General features: G+C 43.1%; 1 protein-coding gene across 1 annotated transcript in view; it reads left to right on the forward strand.

The window, feature by feature from the left end:
* LOC115475138 overlaps positions 1 to 19,200 on the forward strand; it is a 123,966-nt gene that overhangs the window by 102,722 nt on the left and 2,044 nt on the right. The window contains exon 5 of the mRNA XM_030210878.1: positions 9,011 to 9,156. Coding sequence (XP_030066738.1) covers positions 9,011 to 9,156 — 146 coding nt within the window. The remainder of the gene's footprint in view (positions 1 to 9,010; positions 9,157 to 19,200) is intronic.

Consider the following 19,200-nt stretch of genomic DNA (forward strand, 5'->3'; position numbering starts at 1 on the left):
GTGATGGCCCATTGTCTGGACCCTTTTGACTCCAGGCCATCTTATAGAGACAAGCCAGCCAAGGATTCCCTATCCTCCTACCCCCCAGCCAGAGGACCCCGAGACACCTTAACCAAATCATAATACACTCTGAAATGTATTCAGCACCGCAATTCTTGCCTTGTATGAGACAGTTTTTAGATAACAATTCCAAACAGACAAAAAGGCCTTTTGTTGTTTTTGGGTAACATGGGCAGCCCACGCCTCCCATAACATTAAGCTATGGAGTCTGTTTCTCCAATACCAAAAGGAGGGAGGCACATCTTGTAACCAATGATTAAGTATACACGTCTTCCCCAATGCATAGGCTTTGCTAAGAAATAGATGAGAAACTTTGTCAAGCTTCCCACCTAGCCAACAGAACTCCCTTCTAAGAAGAGACTATACATTGGCTGACAATAGTCCCCAAGTATCTATGAATTGTCCACTAAGAAGCCTGGATACCACTGCATCTCCAGAAGGCTTGAAAGAAAGTATTGTCTCCCCACTGACAATTGGAACATTGTGCAACAGGCACCCACCCCGCCTTAGAGGCCTGTAGCTATGTTATATACTCTTCTATGAAGTATGCGGTATTGACTCTCTTGAGTTCGGCGCTTAAAACCTGCTTCAGGATAGCCTTTATCACTGTAGGAAGGTCCACCCTCTCCAATTCATACCCAAGATCTCTGCTCCATGCTTCCTTAAGAGGACCATACTCCCGTGGAGGGAGAAGAGAAACCAAAGCCTTATGCGTCCAGATACTGAGACCTGTCCAAAGCGTCCCCGTGTGAAAAGTCCTTAAGCTTCCAACCGTAAGGCTGACTGATCTAAACTGGCGTAATAATGATGCAGCTGCAGATCAGCAAAATAGCCTTTCTGAGTTAGAGAAAGCCTTTGCTGTAATTCTAAGAAAGAGTAGAATCTGCCTTCCTCATTGAAGAGACGCTCAAGCAAAGTTATACCTAAGTCAGACCATCTCCTGAAGAGTCCAGACTCCATTCCCAGCAAGAAATCTGCATTGCCCCTATATGGCAACAAATCACTAACATTAGGATTCTGATTCCAAAAATGTAAAAGCTCTCTCCAGAGACTTCTGAATGGTTGCAACAGAATACTGTTGCGACAAGTCTTTGGCAAACTCCTAGCCCAAGCCTGCAGAAGAAAATTTAAATGCCATGATGCAAACAATGCCTACTCCCATCAAATCGGCATAAATTGATCAGAAACAAATATCCTCAATAAACAGGCTTGTTAATATCGCTTGAGACAGGATAAACCTAGACCTCCCTGTTGATTAGATATCATAAAGGTATTCGAAATGCATTTTTGATTTCTTCCCACCCCAAAAAAACTTCCTGCACACGCAAGAGGCGAATTGGTAAAACTTGAAGACTTAAATCCAATGAGGAAAAAAATCACCATTTTAAAGAGATGAATCCTACCCATTAATGATAAAGGTAAATGGCTCCACTTTTCAAACTGAAGTTTAGTAGACTGTAACAGCGTGTCTTTATTCAAACGGTAGATATCCCGCATCTCCACAGATAGCAACACACCAAGAAAGCATTTGCCTGCCCACTTCAAGGGGAGGGATCCACAGCAACCTAATCCTTGTTCCCCTTCCCTCTGTAAGACCTCTGGTTTCTCCAGATTTAAGTTAAAGCCTGAAAACTCCCCATACTCAGTCATACGTTCCAACAGCGCAGCCACTGAGACATGTGGAATTATCATATGAGCCAACAAGTCATCTACACACACTGCTATTTTAAAAGTATCTGTGCCTAGTGTGAGGCTTTGGATATCAGGATTTCTTTGAATGTCTCGAATCAAGAGGTCCAAAGTAAGAACAAACAACAAGAGTGATAACAGGCTTGTACCTCGATGAACATAAGAATAGCCATACTGGGTCAGACCAGTGGTCCATCTAGTCCAGTATCCTGTTTCCAACAGTAGCCAATCCAGGTCACAAGTACCTAGCAGAAACCTGTGACACGTGATATCCACAAAAGCACATCAGGTTGCCTAATTTGCTCTTCTGAGTCATGAACTGTGCACAGCCCTATTATTGAGACAGTCCAGCTTATTTTCGAAAGTGATCGCCGGCCATTTCCCGACATAAATCGGGAGATGGCCGGCGATTTCGGAAAAGCGGCAAAATCGGTATAATGGAAAGCGGCATTTTTGACAGCATCGCCGCTTTCCCGTCGCTTCGCCGGTGAAAGTTCAAGGGGGCGTGTCGGTAGATTAGTGAAGGCGGGACATGGGCGGGCGTGGCTACCAGATGGCCGGCTTTCGCCGATAATGGAAAAAAAAAAGCGGCGTTAAGCAGTATTTCGCCGGCTTTACTTGGTCCTTTTATTTTCACGACCAAGCCTCAAAAAGGTGCCCCAACTGACCAAATGACCACTGGAGGGAATCGGGGATGACCTCCCCATACTCCCCCAGTGGTCACCAACCCCCTTCCAAACTAAAAAAATAAAACTAAAAACCTTTTTTGCCAGCCTGTATGGCAGCCTCAAATGCTGTACCCACCTCCATGACAGCAGAATGTGTTGTATCCTCCGACAGCCTTTCCCTGGTTGCGATGTGGCTCTCGGGTGAGTGTGACACCTTTTCTGTTAGGTGCCCTGCAGAGTCACATTACCAATGCATTGTGTTGAGTGTAGGGTACTGGGCTCTACTCCCATGGTGCTTTTCCCCCCTGCCAACCAGGTCAGAGTGTGCCCTGTTTTGTTTCCTGTTGTAGTCCATGCGGTAGTGGCCATTTTTGTAAGCCAGTTTTAGTTCCCTTTCCTGTGTTACCCACGTCAGAGAACGTAGTTCTTACCTTGAATGGTGCTGAAAGAGGGCATTGTACACCATTGTGCCAGCTCTGACCTACTGCTAATCTTAGTACCAGAGGAGTGTTTGCCAGTGGGGCACAACCTCTGTTCTGCAGTTAACTGTGAGTAAACGTGGTTATTTCAAGAAAGGACTTTTTCAGAGAGATTAGTCTTCAGGTGTGAACTGGTGTGCCAAAGTTATACAGCAGCAATAAGTCCTAGAAGCTGTATGCAGGTCCCTGGAGCAATTTTAGTGGGTGCAGTACATTTGTGGGTAGTGGGTTTGGGGGGGGGGGTTGGGGGGCTCAGCTCCCAAAGTAAGGGAGCTATGCACGAGGGAGCTTTTCTGAAGTCCACCGCAGTGACCCCTATGGAGCCCGGTTGGTGTCCTGGCATGTCAGGGGGGCCAGTGCACTAAAAATGCTGGCTCCTCCCATGGCCAAATACCTTGAATTTGGCCGGGGTTTGAGATGGCCGACATAACTTTCCATTATCGCTAAAAAACGAAGCCGGCCATCTCAAACCCAGGCCAAATCCAAGGCATTTGGCTGGCCGGAACCGTATTGTTGAAACAAAAGATGGCCGGCCATCTTTTTTTAAAAAACGGGTCTGGCCAGCTGTTTGCGGCGCCGCCAAAATACATCGCCGGCCATGTATTTTGCCGGCGCCGTTCGATTATGCCCCTCAGTATCTCCATAATATATTATTGGTTTTACTAGGGAAAGAGCTATAGCTGAACCTCAGGCTGTGAGCACTTTTTGTTCTGTTTTCCCTAATATTAAAGGTTAGACCAGTTTTGTTAGGGACACAGTTTAACACTTCCATCAGGTTTTGAATGCTGTCTTCGATTCAGTACAGCCACATATGTTTGTGCTTGCATGCTGTAAAGGCAGTTTTTTTCTTTTGACTTCTACATTTTCTTCTAGTATATTGAGTACTAATGGTAAGATGACAGATTTTCCTCCCAGTACTGTCAATATAGCATTTATCTATAGCACAGGCAATGGCAGTGATTTTTCCCACACAATTGTTTTGTTTTTGTTTTTATTTATTTATTGCATTTGTATCCCACATTTTCCCACCTCTTTGCAGGCTCAATGTGGCTTACAATACATCATGAATAGTGGAGATATATAGTAAAATAGACATTTAGTATTCTGGAAGGATCTTGGGTAGCATGATAATGAAAAAGCATGAGATTAGTATAACAAGCAAATATTATAGGACAATATTGGATATATGTGGAGGAGTTCACATTTGTTGATCCCAGTGGATCCTCAACCCTGCTCTCAAGATACCATCTCCAATGGCCTCTCACTAAACTTTGATCCTAGAAAGGAGAGAAGTTATACCAAAATGGGGCTTAAGGGTGAGAAGATTGGCTCTACAGTACCAATAAAGAGCAGATTATATCATCACCTGCCTAATGGTTCTTAGTGAGACTCTGAACTCATATCACATACACCAACTACTTAATGACATTCAGATGCTAGGTACAGTGACTACTGTCTCAAATCAGATTTAAACCAATGATGTAGAAATGAATGACTTCGTAAATGTGCCAATTTACTTCATGGTAATAACTGATATTCTTCAGACTATGAACATATCAAAGTAAATCACAATAAAAACAAAAGGAATAAAACTGAACAAAACAACAAAATATACAAATAAAAAAATGTAAAACAAATTAGACAATACAATAAAGTCTCGATTATGCAGCCTAAACAGGACCGACCCGTTTTCGGATAAAGGAAAAGTCGTATAATACAGAAAACAATGGTAAACCACTCAAACAATACAAAAACAAAGGCAGAAAATGCAGGATCCCAGCTGACAACAGTTTTGTTTTGCGGTAAAAGTAGGGTCCCTGGTTCAGAAAATGGAAAGAGAAGCTGTGCGATGTCACCGGTGGGGAGGAGAGGTCTGTTGGATAAGCCGGAAGGTCGGATAATTCAGACTGTAGTGTACTAGAAAATATTCTAGCAATACTGTAACAAAATGAAACAGTTTTAAGAATCCCCAAAAATGCTTGCCTGAATACTGAAGTCTTCAGGCTGATAGGGAGATATAGAGTGGAAGAGTGTTCTGCTTGGGGCAAAATAGTGAAACAGAAGTAAGTACATTTCAACTTAATCGTGGATGTTGGGGCATTGGAAAAAAGTTATTCCTGAGAAAATCGTAATGGTAGAATAAGATATATTAAACAGACTTTTTGACAATATACTCTTGACATACATGGTTTAAACATTTGTGAATGATGGAAAACTGGACTGTGGAGGAAATTAGTAACCAGTGGAGCATCTCTAGGACTGGTGTAAAATGATTTCCAGCTTTTGCTGTTAGAAGTCTGGCTGTACTATTTTGAGGGAGTTTGAAACAATATATGATGGCTAGCCCTAGCATTAGAAAAATTTCAATATTTGTACTTTAATGTTTAAAATTGCTTATACCGCCCAGCTAAGAGTAAAGTTTCCTGATATTATGACAACTCAAAAAATTAAGGGCCCTTATTGCTAAACCACGCTAGTGATTACCGGTATGGCAAATGCACTGCAGCTCATTTGCCAGGTGGGAATCGCTGGCGCAATTAGTAAAAGAGGCCCTAAATCAACAGAGGAAATTTGGAACTCTGTTGATAAGCCACCCAGCCTCTCCTTTTCCCCAGATGTGTGACAGAGTTGCATAAAACTGTTTTGAAGTCTTGTCTGGATCTGGATTGCCGTTAAAAATGTTGTGCTTGCCCCGGGATTGGTAGCATGGAATGTTGCTATTAATTGGGTTTCTGCCAGGTGCTTGTGGCCTGGATTGGCCACTGTTGAAAGCAGGATACTGGGCTACATGAAACATTGGTCTGACCCAGTATGGCTATTCTTGTATTCTTAGTTTTGGTTTCCCTTACTGCCTCCTCTAAAGCTGCACATCTATGCAGGCACACAGTGGCACCAAAGCGGCAGAGGTGGCGGCTGTGGCCTGACATGAGCTGCTCTTTCCTTCTGCTTCCAATCAGCACCAGGGAAAGGGGGTTGGTGAGGGAGCAAGATGCGAGTGTTCCACAGAGGTGGGGGGCAAGAAGGGGAGGGAGAGAGCGCGGGGTTACAGTGCGCTTTGCGAGGGATGGAGTGCTGGGTGTCTGTGCTTTGGGGGAGTGATGGAGGGAGAAAGTACATAAGTACAGCCACACTGGGACAGACCAAAGATCCATCAAGCCCAGCATCCTGTTCCGTGGCCAAGGAGGGAAAATCCACCTAGGTGGATGGACAGCAAAATCGCACGAGAACAATAAAGTGTAAAGGAAAATGGGAAATGGAACAATAACTTCAGAGACTGGGACAGCTGTGTCAGACGAGGGAGTTTTTATTGCAGACTCAAACAGATCTGTGTTTCAGCCGCAGGCCTGCCTCAGGAGTCTAAAAGTGTAAATAAATAAAATAACATATAAAACAAACAGATAATAAAATACAAAGTCTATACTGTAAATGTAAAAGCTGAACATTGATCAAGAAATGTATATAAAAAACCATTCTTATAAAACATACTCATAAACTGATTTATGGAACCAAGATTGATAATTATATGTAACTGGTAATAAAGGCCCGTTTCTCACACAAATGAAACGGGCGCTAGCAAGGTTATCATGTAATGGCGATTATGTTTTTAAGGGAACCATTAGGAGATATGATCTGTCATGATAAGTAATAATTGGGAAGGGTGTATAATGAGTAATATGCTCCAGGGGTATGAGATACGGATTGTTTTATCTATGGGTTTTTTTCTTTTAATCTCTGTTTTTGTGATTTTTATTTATAGTAGTTTTTAAAAGATAAAGAGTACGCAGACTCCATCCATGTCCAGCATTTCTCCTCTCTTCCCTCCCCTCCATCCATGTGCATCTCCTTCCTGACTTCCCTCCCCTTCATCCATCCATCCATGTCCAGCAACTCACCATTCTCCCCTGCCCTCTCCTCCATCCATCCATGTCCAGCAACTCTCCATTCTCCCCTGCCCTCTCCTTCATCCATCCATATCCAGCAAATTTGCTATCTCCCCTGCCCCCATTCATCCATTCATGTCCATCAGTTCTCCTGTCTCCCCAGCCCTCCCCTCCATCCATCCATGTCCAGCAACTCTCCATTCTCCCCTGCCCTCTCCTTCATCCATCCATATCCAGCAAATTTGCTATCTCCCCAGTACCCTCCATCCATCCATGTCCAGCAATTCTCCTCTCTCCCTTGCCCTCCCCTCCTGTCGTGTCCTGCCCAGCGATCTCCTCTCCCCCTCCCCTCCTCTCCTGTCCAGCGATCTCTTCTCCCCTGCCCTCCTCTCCAATTCCAGCCATCTCTTCTCTCTCCCTGTCCTCCCATCCATGTCCAGCAATTCTCCATGCCCTCCCTCAGCTCCCTGACAGCCCTCTTCTCCGTTCCTTCCCCGCTCCCCCCCCCCCCCCCCACGCGTTTAACCCTTTTACTTTCAGGCGCAGCGATGGCAGTGAAGAGGACAACACAGCTTCTCCCTTCCTTCACACAGTGTCCCGCCCTCGCAGAAACAGGAAATGCATCATCGCAGAAGGCGGGACACCCGCTGTGTTGTCCTCTTCACTGCTGTCACTGCGCCTGAAAGTAAAAGGGTTAAACACATGCAAGGGGGGAGGAACGGAGAGGAGGGCTGTCGATCGGGGAGCTGAGGGTGGGAAGGAGCGGAGGGACTGTCCGAGAGCTGCCTGGCTGCAGCACTGCTGCGCCAGAGCCCTGCATATATTATTATTATTAGCATTTGTATTATGGAAGATGTTAAAACATATACAATTGTGCAGAAACATAAAAAAAAATATATATATATATATATCCATAACATCATATAGTAATTGAAATCTCATGTTGAGGACTACAAAGCGTGGAAGGGGGATGTAACACGATATTTTACTGTACGAACTGCATTGGGTAACTGCAGAGAATGTAAACTTGTAATGGCACATACAGAATAGAACACCTACTAATTCATGAGAAGTTCAGTGAAAGTGAGGTTTCGATCTCTGACTTGTTTATTTGTTTATACATTGTTCCTAAGCCCTTTTTAGAACACTAATGTTTTTCTTATTCATTAGGGATTTTTTTACTATTTGTCAAATTTTATTGTTTTTATGTACACTATACATATTACGTATAATTATCAATCTTGGTTCCATAAATCAGTTTATGAGTATGTTTTATAAGAATGTTTTTTTATATACATTTCTTGATCATATATCCTTATGGTACATGTTTTTATTGAATCCTTTTTCTCCGGCAACTATATATGTTTAGTTTTTACATTGTAAATGTTCAGCTTTTACATTTACAGTAAGTATAGACTTTGTATTTTATTATCTGTTTGTTTTATATGTTATTTTATTTATTTATGCTTTTAGACTCCTGAGGCAGGCCTGTGGCCGAAACACAGATCTGTGTCGAGTCTGCAATAAAATCTCCCTCGTTTGACACAGCTGTCCCAGTCTCTGGAGTTATTGGTCTATTTCCCACTTTCCTTTAAACTCCAACAGTGGCCAATCCAGGTCACAAATACTTGGTAAGATCCCGAAAAAATTCAATATGTTTTATTCTGCTTATCCCAGAAATAAGCAGTGGATTTTCCCCAAGTCAATTTAATAATGGTCTATGGACTTTTCCTAAGAGACACTACAATTTCCTCCATTTCTGGAATTCCAGCCCATGTTTTCCTTCTTCCCTTCTGAGTCCATATTCCCTTTTGAAGCTCTAGTATATCATACACAATGGAGGACAGAGGGTTCTAAACCCTGGGACCATGGTCTGACCACCACAGATTCTTCTTACAAATCAGTGTAGCAGAGTTCATCACACATTTTGTAGAAATCTGACCAGGGCAATGATGCAAATATTTCTGTTATGGTCCCCAGAACTAGACTCAGATGATCAACTCATTTCACATAGGCCATCTTTCTCTAAGTGCCTTCAGACTTGAGCTGGATTTGAACCAGTGACCCCCTATATTAGGAACAAAGTAGTGTTCCTAACTTTCCTTTCCTTGTCACAAGAACCATTCAGAAAAGAAAGCTTAATGGGAAGCTTGAATGAATATTTCAATGTCTTCTTTGTTAGGTATCATATGTGCTTCTAAAAATTTTCTAATGCTTGTTTTTCTGCCTGTAGGGAGATGATGACCTAATAACCGTGTGCATTGGCGAGATATTCCTGGAGTTTTTCAACATGCTGCCTGCTTTTCAGACCTACTGCCTCCAACAGTCCGCCTCAGTCCACATGCTCAATACACTTGAGAAAGAAAAAGAGCTGCTTCGGTATGAATGTTAAAAGTTCTATTTATCCTACTCTCAAGAATAATAATAAGAAGAATGTAACCATGTTTCACCTGGATAGGTCTTAAGCGACTTACTTAATTACATTATATAAGGTTTCATAAGGTTTTTTAGTGAATCAGGGTCGGGACCAGTATACACGGCCGGGACATTGACACTATCTGTACACACATACTCAACACATACTATCTATCCTCTGGCATACCACAGATGCCAAAGACAAAGAATTTCAAGCCACAGTTTCTCTCAGAGGGGTCTTCTCCCACAATTACATTACTGGTCGGAAGAGTCCTTCCTTGTTCCAGAACCTGTGGGGCTATTTACAAGTCAAAATCTAGTACTTTAGTAGAGCCACTAGAGGCAGAACATTACAGGTCTCTACACTCTCCCCCTCTTAAAAGAAATGGTGAAGGGCACAATGAGTGTCCAAACAATTGCCCACTAAAGATATCTATTCAGTAATCAATACTGTGTATAGTCATGCACAAACAATAGATATTTGATTATTGTTATAACTAGTCTGATTATTCAAATATAAAGATATCTTCAGATCATCAGAGGTGGTACTCCATTGATTGGCGATACACCACTATCAATTTCTCATGCGGCAGTAAATTCCCACCTTTCTCGTCATCGGTCATGATAAAGAATACCTTTCAAAACTGTTTTTTTAAATATATTTACGTGAATATACTGATTTTAAATTTCATGTTGCTATTCAAGTAAATATATTTTTAAAAACAGTTTAGAAAGGTATTCTTTATCATGACCGATGACGAGAAAGGTGGGAATTACTGCCGCATGAGAAATTGATAGCGGTGTACCACCAATAAATGGAGTACTGCCTCTGATGGTCTGAAGATACCTTTATATTTGAATAATTAGACTGGTTGGAAGAGCACAATGAGACCATTTTTTCCCAGATCACACTGTCTCCAGGATTAACATTTTATACACATTATGGAAAACCATAATGTCATGTCAAGGTCATGTTACACTTCATCTATTCAGAGGCGTCTTCTGGTTAGAAGATGCAACAATTACTGTAACTGCTGGAGAGTCACAGGCCTTGGGCACTAGAATCACTTATAAGCAAAAATCATATTACAAAAAAATGCACTTTACTGGTACCATAATTCATAATGGAGGGATTCACATATGCTGCAAAGTGTGTCAGGATGATCACATACTGGCTGATATTCAAGGGCACTTATCCAGTTAGTAGGAGCTACTAACTGGATAAGTGCTGTCCAGCAGAAGATTCAGTGGCACCAGATAGTGCTGCTGAATATTCCCTATTCCAGTGGCACTAGGGGTAGTCCATGAACAGAGATTTGACAGAACCAGAGGTTATCCAGTTAGTGGTGATATCCAGAGAGCTAACTGAATAAAATTAGGACATCAAAAAAGCTATTCTAACTTTGTCTGGTTAGCTATCCATTTGGGGGTCTGAATATTGCTGCTAAAGGGATAGTAGTGCCAGTCAGCACTGAATCCTGGATGTTCAGCACTGGCCAATATCAAGATACTAACACTGAACTCCAGTTGATTTTACCCATGGTGGCCAGAGTTTTAAAAAATCTGACCACTGGCTGAATATTGGCCCTATAGCTTGTCCCAGAACTCTGGAGGTTCAGTTATATCTTTCTATATGAGGGGAGAAAGGCACAGTGCTCTCCCAAAAATCTTGGCTGCAGGGTCAACAACCAGGACCCAGGCCTGAAAATATCTCAGCTATTTTATATTTGTCTATCACTTCTAAATATAATAAAGTGCAACACGGTTCAACTATTGTTAGGTAAGGGGGGTGAACTCTTGTTCACGTAGTAGGAAAATCACACTTCAGATTGCTTTAGTTAAGTACGTATCCTTTTACTAGGGTGTGCTAATGAATTTAGCTCATGCTAATGAATTAGTGTGCATTACGTGCCATGCAGCCCATAGATATACAATGGGCTGCACTGCATTTAGCACATGCTAAAAGTTAGAACATAAGAATAGCCATATTAGGTCAGACCAGTGGTCCATCTAGCCCAGTATCCTCTTTCCAACAGTGGCCAATCCAGGTCACAAATACCTGGCAGAAAACCAGATAGTAGCAAAATTCCATACTACCAATTCCAGGGCAAGCAGTAGCTTTTTCCCCATATCTGTGTCAATAGCAGACTATGGACTTTTACTCCAGGAACTTGCAAAACTTTTTATAAACCCAGATACGCTAACATCTGTTACCAGATCCTCTGGAAATTATTCCAGAGTTTGACAATTCATTGAGTGAAAAAAATATTTTCTCCTATTTGTTTTAAAAGTACTTCCATGTAACTTCATTGAGTATCCCCAAGTCATTGTACTTTTTGAAAGAGTAAAAAATCGATTTACTTCTGCTCATTCTACACCACTCAGGATTTTGTACATCTCAATCGTATCTCCCCTCAGCCATTTCTTTTCCAAGCTGAAGAGCCCTAAACTCTTTAGCCTTTCCTCATATGAGAGGAGTTCCATCCTCTTTATCATTTTGGTCGCTCTTCTTTGAACCTTTTTTTAATTCTGCTATATCTTTTTTGAGATACAGCGACCAGAATTGAACGCAGTACTCAAGGTGAGGTCGCATCTTGAAGCAATACAGAGGCATTATAATAGTATTGGTCTTATTTACCATCCCTTTCCTAATAATTCCTAGCAACCTGTTTGCTTTTTTAATCACCAACGCACACTGGGCAGAAGATTTTAGTATATTGTCTACAATGACACCTAGATTTTTTTTCTTGGGTGCTGACTCCCAAGGTGGACCCTAGTAGCATCAGGTAAGGAGAAATTAGATCTTACCTGCTAATCTGCTTTCCTTTAGTCCCTCCAGACTGGCCCAGAAAGTGACTGATGGGTTGTGCATGCCTTCCAGCAGGTGGAGACTGAGAATTCTGACTCTCATGAGAGCCAGTAAAAGCCCTTGGTTGCTAGAGGAAGATTCAGTATTATCTTTACAAAGCAGTAGAGAAAAGAGAAGGAACAACGTCTGTGCCAACCGGTGAACTCAAACAGCCACTCTCAACATATATACACACCCTCACAGGTAGTGTTCAAGGTTAAGGAAAGTATCTGTGAAAATACTCTTTTTTTTTTTCTTTTTTGACTGTTGACAAACACTCAAAGCAGCTAATATGGAACCTAAAGAACTTGAAAATGATAGTGACCTTAAAGAACCTGGGCTGGTCCAGAGGGACTAAAGGAAAGCAAATTAGCAGGTAAGATCTAATTTCTTCTTCCTTAGCGTCTCTCCGGACCAGCCCAGAAAGTGACTGATGGGAAGTAACAAAGCAGTACATTCATGTGAGGGACCCGAACAATCTCGCCGTAAGCACCCTCGCGCCAAAAACCACATCCTGACGACACTGAACATCAAGCCTATAATGCTTAGAAAAAGAACGCAAGGAAGACCACGTTGCCGCTTTACATATTTCCAAGGAAGGCATCAAGAAGCGCTCAGCCCATGACACAGCTTACCCTCTGGTAGAACATGCTTTTACTCCATCCAGATTATTTATTTATTTATTACATTTTAACCCCGCGCTTTCCCACAAGTTGCAGGCTCAATGCGGCTTACATAGTAAATAGATTAGGTTTCCCAGAAAGAAAGGTACACGGAAGCAATCATCTCCTTAAGCCATCTAGAAATGGTAGGTTTAGACGCTGCCAACCCTTTGCGGGAACCCCCAATCAGCAAGAAAAGACAATCCGATTGTCTAAATTCTTCTGTAGACTGCAAATATTGCTTTTGGAACTCCTGACATCCAGTTTATGCAATCACCGTCTTCCTTGTGAGCCATAGGAAGAACCCAGTTCTGGCAAGAGCATTGTTTGGTTCAAATGAAATCTCGACAAGACTTTAGGAAGGAAAGAAGGGGCGGAGCATAAAACTACCCGTTCCTTAGAAAACTCCCAAAAAGGAGACTGACAGGAAAACGCCTGCAACTCCGATTCATGTCTAGCCAAGACAGTGGCTACCAAAAATACCGTATTGAGCGTCAAATCTTTAAGAGAGCAAGCAGACAAAGACTGAAAAGGAGGTCTAGTAAGGACCGAGAGAACTAAATTGAGGTCCCAAGCCGTAAAAACGGATGTAGAAGGAGGGCGAATGAGGCCCACTCCCCTAAGGAAATGAACAATGTCTGGGTGACTAGCTAAGATTTTTCCCTTGACATGACCATGAAAACAAGACAACACTGCAATCAGTACTTTAAAAGAAGCAAGCACCAAGCCTTTATCAAAACCCTCCTGTAAAAATTCTAAGATCTGCACCACTGACGCTGGAAACAGAGAAATGGCCCAATCAGCACACCAAGACTCGGAAATACGCCAAGTTCGAATATAATTCAGAGAACTTGATTGACATCGCAAACGAAGCATTGTCACAATCACATTGGCGGAGTAACCTTTCTTTGTCAACTGTGCCCTTTCAAGAGCCAAGCTGTAAGACAAAATCGAGCCAGATTTGGATGAACTACTGGCCCCTGGACCAGAAGGCCGGGAGACTCTAGAAGCTTCAACATAGTGTCCACTCGAAGATGAGCTAGATTGGCATACAAAGGTCTGTGGGGCTAATCTGGCGCTACCAGGATTACAAGATTTCTGTGCGCCTTGATCGTTTGAATGAGACGTCCTAGGCCATGGAGAAAACGCATAAAGAAGTTCAGATGGCCACAGCTGAAGAAGAGCATCTCTGCTCTCTGCTTTGAGATCCTTCCTGCGACTGAAGAACCATGGCACTTTGGAATTGAGCTTTGTAGCCATAAGATCCATGACTGGGAAACCCCTGCAATTGAGAACAGCTTGAAGCGCTGCTGCACTGAGCTCCCATATACATGTGCTATATGTTATTAGTAATATGTATGTATTTATTTTTGGATGTAGCCCCTGACGCAGCCCATGTGTGAGCGAAACACGGCCTATGTTGGGCATTGTTGGTTTGTTTTCCGTTCATAAACTTGTTTTGGACTGTTTTTGTCTGTTCTGCTCCATTTTTGTTGCACATCTCTCAAACAGATTCCTAGGCCATCTCCTCACCAACTAAGGGGCTGGCCTATCTTCAGGACCTGGGAGGGCAATATCTGGCCTCTTTGCTCGGGAAGGGCTCCACTTCCAGATGCCCTACAGTCATGAGCTCAGCCAGTGTCCCTCCAGGGATTAGGGGAACAGTTTGAAGGTGAAATGACCAAAGGAGATTAACCCCTAATGTAGCTAAAGTTACTTGAACATCAGAATACAAAGCAGGTCACAGAAACAGCATTCTGGATCACAGTATGGGGCAGACTGCCCACTGACATCACCATTACACTCTGTAGCCATCTGTCTCCTGGGGGTTAAAAATCTGGCCATTATTTTATGCCACCAGATATCTGGTGCCACCAGATATCTGGTCTGAGGGAAAGCTGATGGGGCTGAATGGTCTTTGACATAAGCGTTGATGGAAACATGACATGCTGGTCTCTCGGTCCAGCACCATGCCTCCCTTACACAAGTGTCCCCCCCCCCTCTTACCAAAGATCCTAGGTAGACATTTGCATTGCTGGCCCCAGGTAGGGGCCACATGTATGAGTCGGAGAAACTGAATGAAATCTCTGTAAACCTAGAGGATGTAATGGGGCAATTTGACAGGTTGAAGAGTAGCAAATCTCCTGGACTGGATGGTATTCGTCCCTGAATACTGATAGAACTGAAAAATGAACTGGTGGAACTATTGTTAGTAATATGTAATTTATCTTTAAAGTCGAGTGTGGTACCGGAAGGTTGGAGGGTAGCCCATGTAATGCCAATATTTAAAAAGGTTCCAGAGGGGATCCGAGAAATTATAGACCAGGAAGCCTGACGTCAGTGCCAGTCAAAATGGTAGAGACTATTATAAAGAACAAAATTGCAATATATTCAAAAACATGGATTAATGAGACAAAGCCAACATGGATTTAGTGAAGGAAAATCTTGCCTCACAAATCTATTACATTTCTTTGAAGGAGTGAACAAACGTGTGGATAAAGGCAAGCCGGTTGATATTGTGTATCTGGATTTTCAAAAGGCGTTTGACAAAGTACCTCATAAAAGACTCCAGAAGAAATTGGAGAGTCATAGGATAGGAGGTAGTGTCCTGTTGTGGATTAAAAAACGGTTTAAGGATAGAAAATAGAGAGTAGAGTTAAATGGTCAGTATTCACAATGGAGAAGGGTAGATAGTGGGATTCCCCAGGGGTCTGTGCTGGGACCGCTGCTTTTTAACATGTTTATAAATGACCTAGAGATGGGAGTAACTAGTGAGGTAATTAAATTTGCTGACGACACAAGCCGCCTTATTTTCGAAAGAGAAAGACGCCCATATTTTGACCCAAATCGGGAGATGGGCGTCTTTCTCCCGTGGGCGGCCAAATCGATATAATCGAAAACCAATTTTGGGCATCTTCAACTGCACTCCGTCGCGGAAACGGCCAAAGTTGACGGAGGCGTGGTGAAGGCGGGACTGGGGCTTGGTTATCGGCCGAACAGAAATGGGCGGCTTTCACCGATAATGGAAAAAAAATAGCCGTTTTTAGCGAGAATTTAGGGCACTGTTTTTGGACCCTTTTTTTTCACGAACAAGTCCCCAAAAATTGCCCTAAATGACCAGATGACCACCGGAGGGAATCGGGGATGACCTCCCCTGACTCCCCTAGTGGTCACCAACCCCCTTCCACCAAAAAAAACAACTTTTAAAACTTTTTATTTTCAGCCTGTATGCCACCCTCAAATGTCATACCCAACTCCCTGACAGCAGTATGCAGGTCCCTGGAGCAGTTGTTAGTGGGTGCAGTGGACTTCAGGCAGGCAGACCCAGGCCCATCCCCCCCTTTACATGTTACACTTGTGCTGGTTAATGCTGAGCCCTCCAAAAAAAACCAAAACCCACTGTACCCACATGTAGGTGCCCCCCTTCACCCCTTAGGGTTATGGTAATGGTGTAGACTTGTGGGCAATGGGTTTTGGGGGGATTTGGGGGGCTCAGCACACAAGGGAAGGGTGCTATGCACGTGGGAGCTCTTTTACTGTTTTTTTTTTAATTTGTAAAAGTGCCCCCTAGGGTGCCCAGTTGGTGTCCTGGCATGTGAGGGGGACCAGTGCACTATGAATCCTGGCCCCTCCCACGACCCAATGCCTTGGATTTGTTCGTTTTTGAGATGGGCACCTTCGGTTTCCATTATTGCTGAAAACCGATAGCGCCCAGCTGAAAAACGGCCAACTCCTAGGCATTTGCCCTGCACAACCTGTATTATCGGAAAAAAGATGGGTGCCCATCTTTTTTCGAAAATACGGTTTGTCCCATTCACAGAAATAGGCGCCCATGGAGATGGGCGTTCACGTTCGATTATGCTCGTCAAAGTTATTCAAAGTTGTTAAATCGCAAGAGGATTGTGAAAAATTACAAGAGGACCTTACAAGACTGGGAGACTGGGCGTCTAAATGGCAGATGACGTTTAATGCGAGCAAGTGCAAAGTGATGCATATGGGAAAGAGGAACCTGAACTATAGCTACCTAATGCAAGGTTCCACATTAGGAGTCACCGACCAAGAAAAGGATCTAAGTGTCGTTGTTGATGATACGTTGAAACCCTCTGCTCAGTGTGCTGTGGCGGCTAAGAAAGCAAATAGAATGTTAGGTATTATTAGGAAAGGAATGGAAAACAAAAATGAGGATGTTATAATGCCCTTGTATCGGTCCATGGTGCAACCGCACCTCAAATATTGTGTTCAATTCTGGTTACCGCATCTCAAAGAAGATATAGTGGAATTAGAAAAGGTACAGAGAAGGGCAAAGAAAATGATAAAGGGGATAGGACGACTTCCCTATGAGGACAGGCTGAAGCAGCTAGGGCTCTTCAGCTTGGAGAAAAGGCGGCTGAGGGGAGATATGATAGAGGTCTATAAAATAATGAGTGGAGTGGAACGGGTAGATGTGAATCATTTGTTTACTCTTTCCAAAAACACTAGGGCTAGGGGGCATGCAATGAAGCTAGAAAGTAGTACATTTAATATGAATTGGAGGAAATTTTTCTTCACTCAACATGTAATTAAACTCTGGAATTTGTTGCCAGAGAATGTGGTAAAGGTGGTTAGCTTAGCGGGGTTTTAAAAAGGTCTTGGTGGCTTCCTAAAGGAAAAGTCCATAGACCATTATTAAATTGACTTGGGGAAAATCCACTGCTTATTTCTAGGATAAGCAGCATAAAATATATTGAACTTTTTTGGGATCTTGCCAGGTTTTTAAGACCTGGATTGGCCACTGTTAGAAACAGGATGCTGGGCTTGATGGACTTTTGGTGTGTCCCAGTGTGGCAAATACTTATGTACTGATGTGGGCCAAATTTACTTACACTAAGCATTTCCCTGTCTGTTTTTGACAGCTTGCAGTAGGAGACCTTCCCCATAAACCCCCTTCACCCTGCAGCCCTAAACCCTTTTGTTAGACTGCATGTGTTTTGTCTTGCACTAGCCAACTGTCTGGTACCAACCAGTAGGTATGAATAGGCAGTGCCTAGATTATACTTTACTCTCTGTTCTGCATGCTTCCTTGCACACAACCAGTATGGCTGAGGGCTTGGGAAGATGCACAAACAGCTGCTTCCTATCTATGTATTTACTGCAACGGTGGGCATTGGCGGGGAGGGAAGGGAAACAAATTATATACAACTATGGGGGATATATACATGAGGAAGGAAAGGAACTGTTATACATATGTTTGTTGTCTCACAATAGTAACTAGCAGGTGTGCTTGGCTATAGCAGAGACTGGCACCAGCCAGAAGCCACCTGCATGGGAGCTAGAGCAGGAACAGTTACTGGAGGAACACCCCCACCCCTTGTGGAATTTGCAAATGCCTCTGAAGAGGGTGAGGGGCCCCACATCAGGGTCCAATGAACATGAGGAGCAGGGCAGGGATAAGATTAAAAGATGCTGGATTTCAGATGATTGTGGACAATAAATAAATAAAATGGTTCCCTTGAACCCTGGGAATGGGTGGGCACATGGGCAAAGTTGAATGGGGTTTACCACACAAATGGAGATGTCAAGGACTACCACTAAACAATAGGAGCCAGCTGAAGAGAGACGTGTAGCGCAAGGCTGGAAAGAAGCCACCTGATGTGGACCCAGGGCATCCTCCCCACACTGGTTAGGCAGGCAGCCACAAATGGGTGTCTCCATGACATTCATAGCTGCACATATCCCCACAGTCCCATAACGTCAGTTTTAAAACAGTAAATAGCATTAAAACAGTTTGTATCACAGTCCACTGCTGTCCTTTGTGTCTTGCTGACCAGTGCCTGTGCGAGATCCTCCAAAAAGCAAGGAGTCCTTTGTTAGCAGATACATAAGGCAGACCAGGTCTCAGGTCAGGTCTCTAGCAAATGGGGAAGGATAGGATCAGAGGTCTCTGCTTACCTAGAGACAATGGTAAAAGAGGACCAGCTGGCTCATGGCTTCCAGAATTCAGCTGCCTGATGCTGCAGAGACAGAATGAAGAGCAAATGAGTTAGTTTCCTAGGTGTGGAAGATTCCAGGCAAATGAGAAACCAATTTCCCCTTACGAACGTTAAGACAACATTGAGGATCAAAAATGGCATCTAAATCACAGGATTTATTTATGACATTTATATCCCGCATTAGCCTGAGTAGAACTCAGGTTCAGTGTGGCTTACATAACAATTAGAAAAGCATTTAGATGTTTTTCTTCCCAAAACATTTTCATGTGTGGGTCATTAAAAAAAGCTGTCCATCTCCTAAACATTTAAGTGGCCGCAACTGAAACATCTACAGTACCCTATAAAAATATGAAAGTGGAGTTGGAGGATTGATCTTGTGGAATTTGGTGACCTGCTTCCAGCTGTGCTCTGTCTGCCCAAGATCTTCTCTCCCTTTGCTGGAAGTCCTCAATGTTTTGACCTGCGTCTCCGGGACAAAGTTCTGGTTGTCCCAGATGTTTCTTAGTCTTGCCACTTCTTCTCTTAGTTC

The sequence above is a fragment of the Microcaecilia unicolor genome, chromosome 7 (genome assembly GCF_901765095.1).
Source record: "Microcaecilia unicolor chromosome 7, aMicUni1.1, whole genome shotgun sequence".
NCBI lineage: Eukaryota > Metazoa > Chordata > Amphibia > Gymnophiona > Siphonopidae > Microcaecilia > Microcaecilia unicolor.